Here is a 9933-nt window from a genome sequence, read left to right as displayed (position 1 = left end):
ATTCTTGTCTTGCTTTTACTAGGTTGTCTAAACCTAGAACTAGGTTATCTAAACCTAGAGGCGACTGTGGGAGCCCACCCATTGGACATCTAGTCCTGTAAAAGCTGGAGAAAGACTAAATAAGCTATAAAATGCTTCTATTGCATTTATCTAAGTTACTAAAATGCCTTAGTTGCATTTTTCTGTGCTAAACATTTAATCAAAACTTGGTATGCGCTAATTCGCATCCTTTGTGTCGATAGTCTACATATTACTAAACTAAGATATGGAATTCACACGAAAGCTACTTATACTGCAGGTGAGGGGTTTCTTACCTCCTGCTCGAAGTTTCTTACGATTCTAATTGCTAGTTTTCCCCGGAAGATGGATCTCCTCGACGATCCTCCTGCGTCTACGTGCTCTTCTCGCGGAGGGGAACGTCCTTGTGCCGGAGTCGTCGCCGGAAAGAACTCATGGTAGCCTAGGGGATGGAACCCTAGCCTTTTCTTGGGTGTGCCGAGAGAAAGAGGAGGAGAAGGGGTCGGCGGGTGAGGGTTTTAGGAGGAGAGTTACGTTAAGAAAAATAACTCTTCACTTAATTCCTCCCTATTTATATTATGGAATTATTTCCCCCAACTCTAACTTAAATAAAATTGTTCCCCTTTCTTTTCAGCACGGCCCTGCTGGGTTCACTTGGTTACCATGGTCCACCATAAGTCATAGGACCCAATAGGTCTCGGGTTCAATTCTCGCGTAGGCTATTTTACGGTTCTATTTGTTTTTGCTACTTCCACTACTCTAAAAATTCCATAAAAATATTCTAAAATTCCAGAAAAATCATAGAATATTTCTAAAATAATTTTGAGAATTTTCGGGCGTTACAAATATTCCCTAGGTCAAGGTTGACCTGGTTGACTGAGCTTGAATTGGGTCAAGCTCGAGTCTTGATGTTTGGGTTTCGATGTTTGACAATACATGTAGACAACACATGGAGATTGCAGGTGCGATTGTTCATGTGGGAAGATTGTGAAGGAAAGTCAAGTAGGTCAAGGTTGACTGGATACTTGACTGGAAAGTCCTGGTGAGTGAAGCTAGGTAGATGGGAAATCCTAGTGAGTAAAGCTAGGTGAAAGTCCCGGTGAGTGAAGTTGGGCAGCTGGAAAATCCTGGTGAGTGAAGCCAGGTGAAAGACCTAGTGAGTGAAGCTAGGCAGTAAATGAGAAGTCCTAGTGAGTGAAGCCAGGCAAATGAGAAGTCCTAGTGAGTGAAGCTAGGTGAAAGTCCTGGTGAGTGAAGCTAGGCACAGGAAATCTAGATGGATCAAGTTTGATCAGACATCTGGTGTTAGGAAGTCCAAGTAGGTTAAAGGGATTGACCGGATACTGTTGGATCGAGACATGCTAGAGGGGGGGGTGAATAGTGCTCGCAGCTATTTCGTTTTTCGAATCGCAAAGCTATCGGAGTGAAAACGTGCAGCGGAATAAGCAGAAATAAAATAAAGAAACATAGAGACACAATGAATTACTTCGTTCAGAGCCTAAGGCGACTCCTACTCGAAGGCCAGCGATCCTTGATCGCTTTCCGTGGGCAACAACTATAATTTCAAATAGAGTACAAGTATTGCAAATAAATACAATAAAAAGAACTACGATTATACCGACAACAGTATTGAAATCACAAGTTACGGAGCTCCGGGTTGTCGGAATGTCGCAGCAGCACTTCGGAATGATCTTGTTAGCAGCACGTCGAAGAAGGAAAGCCTGGAACTTGGTGTCTTGAGCTACTGGTCGAGATCCCTTATAAAGGGTGTTCAAGGCACCTTCTACTGTTCACCAAGGCGCCTTGAATGAGCCGAGTCAGCCGTAGAGATAAGTGCTGAACTGGTCGAAGCTTATCAGGTTCAAGGCGCCTCCAACCTCTCCAAGGCGCCTTCATCAAGCTGTCCAAGGCGCCTTGTCTTCCTTCAAGGCGCCTCCAAGCTTGTTTAGTAGCCAGCTCAGGTTCTGCACTCGAGGCGCCTCCAAACTCCATGGAGGCGCCTCGGATACTGTTCATCTGAGAGTAATTGTGCACTTTGGTCCCTGCAAGATATGTTAATCACAAAAAAATACCCTGCAGCACAAAGTTAGCATAAAATGACAGTATAAATATGATCAAGAATATTGTGACTGTCTGGGTCTGACTTCGGATTTCCGACCGGAAACCCTAGGTCGGCCCAACGCCTACTGTTCCCTCTACGGGGAACGCGTCCTCACCTACTCCACTCAGGATACCTGTTGCCAGTGCGATCCTCCAGATCGACTGGACTTTTGCTCAGCACTCGACACTTCCGGACTTTCTGTTGGACATCCGCTTCCTGGCTAGTCCAGTCTTTCACCTGGTTCGCGACACTAGGACTTTCCACCTAGGGTTACCACCCCCTAGGACTTTTGCCTGAAGCTATTGACCTGCCAAGACTTTCCGCATAGGTTTACCGCCCCCTATGACTTAGGGTTATCACCCCCTAGGATTTTCCCTTTGCCTAACCGCAGCTAGGACTTTTCTGAAATACTCAAGCAGACATGTTAAATCACAAAACACCTTAACTTTGAATCCTTTGCCATTATCAAAACACGAGTTCGATCGTCGGATGCTTCCCGCACCAACAAATACTTGGCACGGGAAATCCAGGTGGATCAAGGTTGATCGGACACCTGGTGGAGATAAGTCCAAGTGGGTCAAGTATGACCGGACACTTGGCACGAGGAGAAAAGTCCAAGTGGGTCAAAGGGATTGACCGGACACTTGGTGAGGGAGTCATAGTAGGTCAAGGATGGTCGGATGCTAGGCATGATGTACCAATAGGTCATGGTCGACTGGATGTTGGTGTAGGGGACTTTGGACTTGTTTTTGGGCAAAAACAGAAGCTGGATCGATCAGCCGATCAATTGGTTAATGCCCAATCGATCAGCTGATCGATTGGGTGAGTCCCCGCGATAAACCTCCTCCCAATCGATCAGTCACTACAACAAAATCCCTCATAGACATCGATTTTCCACCACTGTCTATTAAATTTTTGACCGATGTCTATGAAGGTGATGTAAAAGGTCTGCCATTTTAGACATCGGGTTAAAACCGGTGTAGTATCACTTAACGACATCGATTTTCGAATCGGTTATTAACCGGTGTAATATCACTTAACGACACTGTTTCGTCAACAGTGTAAAACTGATGTAATATTATATGTTAATAACACCAGTTTTGGCAGCGGTATACGATCGATGTAATATTAGTTAATGACACTGGTTTTGCAGCAGTGGAAAATCGATGTAATATCAGTATTGTTTAATGACACAAATTCGATTTCTAAAATAGTGAAAAATCGATAATATACAAACAAATCAATATCCATGTAACCAACACATAAATATTATTTTTACAACATAAAAAGATAATAGATATTGTACACATCAAGTCCGTATCCATAAATTACACAAATATTCTTCTTACATCAAGTAAGAAGCCCTTTTATTCAACTGTTCGACATCCATCTCTTTGCTTGATTTCTTCTTCCTCATGGAGGCCACCTTCTTTATCCTTTCCTTTACGTCAACTGCAGTTGCATCTGCCACTTCAGCTTCAATGTCTCCTTTCTCCTGATTTTGATCATGCTCCTCCTGTTCCTTTGATGATTTTTCTTTCTTGGATTTCTTCTTCTTTAATATTCTGTTCTCTGAAGGAGCACCAACACTTTCTTTCTTCTCCCCTTCACTACTTTGCTCCAGTTGCTTCTTGTCTGCATAACAAGGATAAACAAATTCAACAAACATTAAACAGTCGCTTCATATGTATGAAGCAACTCAAGTGAATTAAAATTTACTATCTATCAAAAATAAACTAATTATGTGAAAGAAGACATTACCAGCTGTCTCATTTTATGTCGTATTACTATCTTTATTTGCAATGTCCATTTCATGTAGAAGTGCATCCAGCTCTGCCATTTCCTTTTTCTTAAGCTACTTCTTTGACAGTTGCCTTTCAGCATCTTTGGGTGGTGCTGAAACAGGAGCAGGTTTCTCAATGGTTGGTTCTTTCCTAATAGCCTTTGGTTCATTTTCAGGTTCCTCAACATCATCATCATCACCCATGTCAAGACCATCATCCTCACTTTCACTTTCCTAAACGCAGGAAAAAAGAGAGTACTTGTTATAAATAAAATAAACTTAAATATCTGATATAAACAAATATGTAAGAAAAGAACTTACTCTCATATGTAAGAGTAAAGCAAATAGTAGATAAGCATAATCACTAGCAAGCAACAGAATTAGCTAATAGGAAGAGAAGATTTTTATTTAAACAGATAAACTCAGAAACTCAAAAAGATTCTACTTATATTGACATAATAAATTTTCAAAAGAACAAAATGAAATAGGAAGAGAAGATTTTTATTTAAACAGATAATCTCAAAAACTCAAAAAGATTCTACTTATATTGACATAATAAATTTTCAAAAGAACAAAATGAAAGATTCTTCCTTCATTCTTAAACCTCATAAATCTAAGCAGCATGGAGGAGGCATGATTATAATTAAACTTCCACATAATCAATAGATGTGGATTCACATTCTGTGATCCGAATACATTAACACTAATTTATTGAAAGATTCATTAAACATGAGATTGAAAAGGAACATGAATTCTTCCAGAAAAAACAATGCTCCAGCTCAAAGGAGGTACAAAATGTGGGCTAGAGAGCACCTAGAACCTTGGCCTGCATATTCCTTGACCTCTTAGATATAACTACAATCTTGGTAAAAATTAAACAGAATCAAAACAAAAGGAATAATATTTATCCAACTCCAATGCATCAAAAGAAAATCAGAATATCAATGGAAGAAGTAACAAATAACATTTGATCTTCACATACTTTAAGAACAAATACTATGACAAATTGCCAAATAAAAACAAATGTCACATAATTGCACAAATAAAATTGAAAAAGAAAACCACCGTTTATACAGATAAGACATGTCAATTCCTCACCCAAGTAGAATCCTTTACCACACTTTACCTCAATATTAATAATCATTAAATTGACGGGATAATTAACCAAGATCCTGATACTTGTATTAGAACAATCTGCTAGCAATGTGTCCTATTCTTCTACAAAATAAAAATGTTATTGTCTTCTCAGAAAATGGGATAATATGAAAGAGTACCAAAGAATTAACAAGAGATTAATAGAAGTGAACTGATAAGAGTTAAGACTACTGATTTACGAAGGAAAACATACTCATACAGAGGATCCAAATGCAGAAAAATAGGAATAAGCATTACAATAGAATAATCAAGTTTATTCAGTACTACATATAATACAAATAATCATTTAAGTAGTCTTCATCATGAAACCTTTGTAAACATGAATTGCTTATAAGTAACATCATAATAGAAAAAGTTTGTCTGATAGGCTATTAAGCTTAAAGCATAAAGAAAGCTGAACTCGCATGCACGTCTTGTATAAACAAGCATAACATAAATATTTATTTGGTACTAACATTATGCCTGATAGAAACAATATGTCGAAACATAAGGTACTAAAAGATGGTTTCAGATAGCAGGCGGTTGACCTACAACCCAACACCTAGCCAAAAGCTCAGACAATCACCATTAAAATAATATTACAATAGAGGAGAATATTAAATTAAGAATTACTAATATCAATACGTATATATAACAATTGTACCCTTAATCAATTAAAACAAGTTCACAATCATAAACAAACAAATCATAAAGCACCAAACACATAACAACAATAGAATACGACGACCAACAAAAACAATCAATCTAGAAAAAAATATTCTAACTGTATTAAAATTAAATGATAAAAATTCGATAATGAATGAAAAAAGAAGGCAAGATAAGGAGAACATATATAATAAGAATAAGGAGGCTCTCGTCGAGTGGGCTGATAAGGAGAATTAGAATTATTTTCTAATATCAAATGAACAAGCAACTTATTAAAGAAAAAAAATTATTGAGACCAATTTAGACCACCTAGGCCATTTATGAGCTTGGGAGGCTTTTTTAAATGTCCGCCTACTAGGGATTGTATTGCAGTTAGAAGAATGGTCGCTTCCAAAAACCGCATAAGCAGCCACCTTTAAGAGTAATGTTGAAACACTATCTTCTTCAAAATACTGCTAAATCTTGAATTGTGATTGAGCTTAAAGATTATTCTCATATTTCAAGTTGATACTACACTAAAGGAATAAGCAAAGAGTGATACAACATGCTAGTATGAAAAACAATCTAAAACATATATTTAAATAGCTTAGATTTCATTGTCAACAGCTAGCCAACACATCTGAGTGCAATGTGTTCACATACCTCCTCTATGGTCTCCTCAACCTTCTTATTGTGGTGCTACTCCGATACTCCCTAAACAGCCTGGGGTGGCGCCGTGGTAGCATAGTAATCGTCATCGTCGTCGTCTCCAACATTAGCCCAGGACATGGACGTTAGAGGCGCCAGGGCCCAAAACACTTGCTTCTCCTGCTCCTTCCCTTGGCTCTTGGACAAAAAAAATGTGAACTAGCTAGAGACAATAAAAAGGATATGTTGTATGTTTACAGAGCAATAGTCATTCCAACGGAACTCTGATGACTGGTGAGGAGTTATCTTCGTTCCTTCAGGAGGAAACCTCGTCTAGGACTTCGTCCTTGGATCAAAATTTGTCTGCTTCAGCTCCCTCAACTGTGCCGAACTAGGCTTCCTGATTGTGTAGCTGAACAAAAAACATAAAATTTTTACCAAACAATAAATCACTTGGATTTTCAAGTAAATGCCAATTATTCAGCTCTTTAACCATTTACGTAATGCCTAATTGGAGGTTCAACGTCAGGTCATAGTTCTTGTGCCCTTTCAATATCGTCTGCCCTGGCTTTTTTGCCTCCGTCATTGGCCACGCGCTGGAACTCTATAGCCGTTTCACGGTTCCAATGAGACTTCCGCTAGCATTAGATGATTCATCCCTACACAACAAAGACGACTCGAGGCTGTCGACAACATCGCAAGTGACATCCCCGGCCTCGGAGTTCGAATCCCAGATGCAGATTTTGGGGTAGTTCTTTTCCGTTGCCAAGCTGACCTGCTGTGGTGATCGCTAGGATCCATCGATCGACCACCCATTGGTGGACAAATGGGACATCGGTGTTGTCGGAGCCGATCTATTATCCAGATGAAAGAAGGGAGAGAAACTTCTCCTCCCAGCAGGGGTCTCTTTCCGCGATGCCACTCCGGTACGGTAATAGCCTCCTTCTAGGGCATTGGGGTCGCCGCCACTCTAGCTGTCGATGTAACAGCTACCGTCAGGACAGGTAAAAGCACCGCTACCCTTTTGGGCGACGCCATTCTCCCACTGACCGACGCAGCTGTTGCCGTTGTGCCAAATGAGGGTTCCGTGGCCATGGATGACGTCGACGCGCCACTCACCCATGTACTGGTTGCCGTTTCGCCACAGGCAACGCCTATGGCCCCTTGGAGGTTGCAGCGCCACGTACCCTCGTAGTAGACGCCGTTGGCATAGGACTTACTGTTGAAACCTTGCTTGCGGTCGGTCGCCCACTGGCCATGGTAGGTGTCGCCATCGGCGCCGGTGAAGGTACCAACGCCATCCATCCGGCCCGATCGAAACTCGCCCTCGTAGGTGGCACCCGACGGCCAGGAGAACTTCCCCTTCCCGGAGGGCTTCCCCCTCAACCAGTCCCCCTCGTACATACATCCATATGCCCATAGGTACTTCCCACGCCCGTGAGGCGCACTGCCGGTGAACCCACCGGTATATAAGTTCCCGTTGGGAAGCACCTTCTCCACGACGGCCTCCTCCTCCGCTTTAGAGGGATCGACCGCTGGGGTCACTCTCCGCCCACCACCCCCACCACCCCCACATCCCAGTCCAGAGATCCATTGCTCGTCTTTCAAATGGTAACTCCTAAAAGGAGGATGCGGAGGATTAGGGTTTCGTGAGAAGGCCAAAAGAAAGCGCGCTAAGAAAGTCCGCCAGAATTTTGGTTCATAGACACCAGATTTTAAAAATCGCTGTTAAAATCGGTGTCTATTAACAAAAAAAAGGCGCTCATAGACATCACCTAAAAAACCGATGTCTATGAGCGAAAATTTACGCTCATAGACATCGGTTTTTGGACAAATCGGTGTAAAATACTCAAAGACATCGGTTTTTGCTTAAAACCGTTGTTGTTCCACCGATGTCTATGAGGATTTTTCTTGTAGTGAGTGGATCGATTGGGGAGAAGTGTCGGTCGAACAGAAAGCCTCCCAATCGATCAGCCGATCGATTGGGAGCCTCCAATCGATCGCCCGATCGATTGGGAGGTGCATTTTCACGCGATAAACCCTGGATTGATCGACCGATCGATCCAGGCAATTCCAGAGAGCACAGAGGCGCTCTAGATCGATCGGCCGATCGATCCAAAGCCTTTCCAATCAATTGGGAGCAATCCAATCGATTGAGATTTGACCGTTGGCATAGGATATAGCTGTTGGCGAGCGTTTCCTACAGTAGTTCTCTCTCGATTCTTCTCCAGTGACACAGCAGATCTTCATAGCGATTCCAGAGCTTCTCTATAGAGTGCTCACCGCAAGATCTTGAAGGTTCTTGGAGGCATTTCCAAGTCAAGAGGCGGATCTACAACAAGAATAAGAAGCTAGGGTTAGGGTTTCATTGTCCAAATCTTGTAAGCTTTCCCTTGTATTTGCTGCTCTTGTTTCTTGTTGTAGTGAGAGTATTGTAGGGTTTCTCCACCTTCGGTAGTTACCGAAAAGGAGTGTTTATATAGTGGAGGGTGCGTGAGTGTGGGGATCCTTGGATTAGTCATCTCTCCTTGAGGTGGATACCAAGTAAATCCCTAGTGTTAGCGTCGAGTGTTGTTTCTTTGTATTTTCCGCTGCATTTCATCACAAGAAACAAGCAACGACGAGCACAAGATTGTGCTGAGTTATTCACCCCCCCTCTAGCTACATTTCGGTCCCAACAAGTGGTATCAGAGCAAGGTTGCTCTTCACTGGAATCATCGCCGGAAGGGGCAAAAAACTAGAGGGTGAAGAAGTTGGAGCAATTCTACAAGTCGATGACTTCATTCAAGAAGCTCAACTTCAAGATGGAATTCCAAGATCGACTTGGATTCGATACAAGGGTGCCTCCACCGTTCATCATGACAAGCTTCGATTCTTGGAAATCAAGAATCGAGAATTTTCTTATGATGGAGATAGAGCAATGGTTTGCTCTCATGGAAGGCTTCAAGGCTCCAAGAAATTCAAAGGGCAAAATCCTCAAAAAGAGCAAATGAAGCCAAGAACAAATTTAAAGGTGCGAGGCGAATGACAAGGTAACCAAATTATTGGTTAATTTATTGTCAAGCAGCATTCTTTACAAAATTGGAGAATTTGAAGATGCAAAGGAATTGTGGAGCAAGTTGGCCAAACTTCATGAAGAACCCTCCATTGTACCAAATCAAGATAAATCCAAAGAGGGCAACTCATTGGAGCAAGACCAAGAGCAAGAGAATTCCGAAATTGAGAGATGCTCAACTTCCGAAGAAGAAGAAGTCCAAGAAGCCTCATCTTCAAAGGAATGCAATGAAAAGGGCAAAGAGGGAGCATACTCTTTGTTCCATATACAAGATGAAGATGATGAAGCCACCACCTCTAGGATTAAGGGGGAGCAATCTTCGTTGACACCGGATCAAGAAGAAGGAGAAGCTTCTACATCCGGGTCTAATGGAGAAGAAGACAATGCATCCTCCACAAGTCAAGTCAAATTTATTGGAGGAGCATTATTGTCAGATCAAGAGGAAGTTTCTACCTCCGAATCAAAAGGAGAAGATGTCATCCCTACACATGAAGGTATAAATGTTTCAATTAAAAATAAAAATCATATTATATGTTTTGAGTGTAGGGA

General features: G+C 41.6%; 1 protein-coding gene across 1 annotated transcript; it reads right to left on the bottom strand.

Annotated features, from left to right (window-relative positions):
• Positions 1-3445: 3445 nt before the first annotated feature.
• Positions 3446-3893, bottom strand: LOC121999720 (the record flags this gene model as incomplete). The annotated part of the gene is made up of 2 exons (XM_042554362.1): positions 3446-3754; positions 3881-3893. Coding segments are annotated over 2 exons (303 nt in total), but the record flags the coding sequence as incomplete, so codon positions are not given.
• Positions 3894-9933: the final 6040 nt, after the last annotated feature.

This window comes from Zingiber officinale, chromosome 7A (genome assembly GCF_018446385.1).
Source record: "Zingiber officinale cultivar Zhangliang chromosome 7A, Zo_v1.1, whole genome shotgun sequence".
Taxonomy (NCBI): Eukaryota; Viridiplantae; Streptophyta; class Magnoliopsida; order Zingiberales; family Zingiberaceae; genus Zingiber; species Zingiber officinale.
Note: the sequence above shows the minus strand (reverse complement) of the source record. Positions and strands in the feature narration are given on the sequence as shown.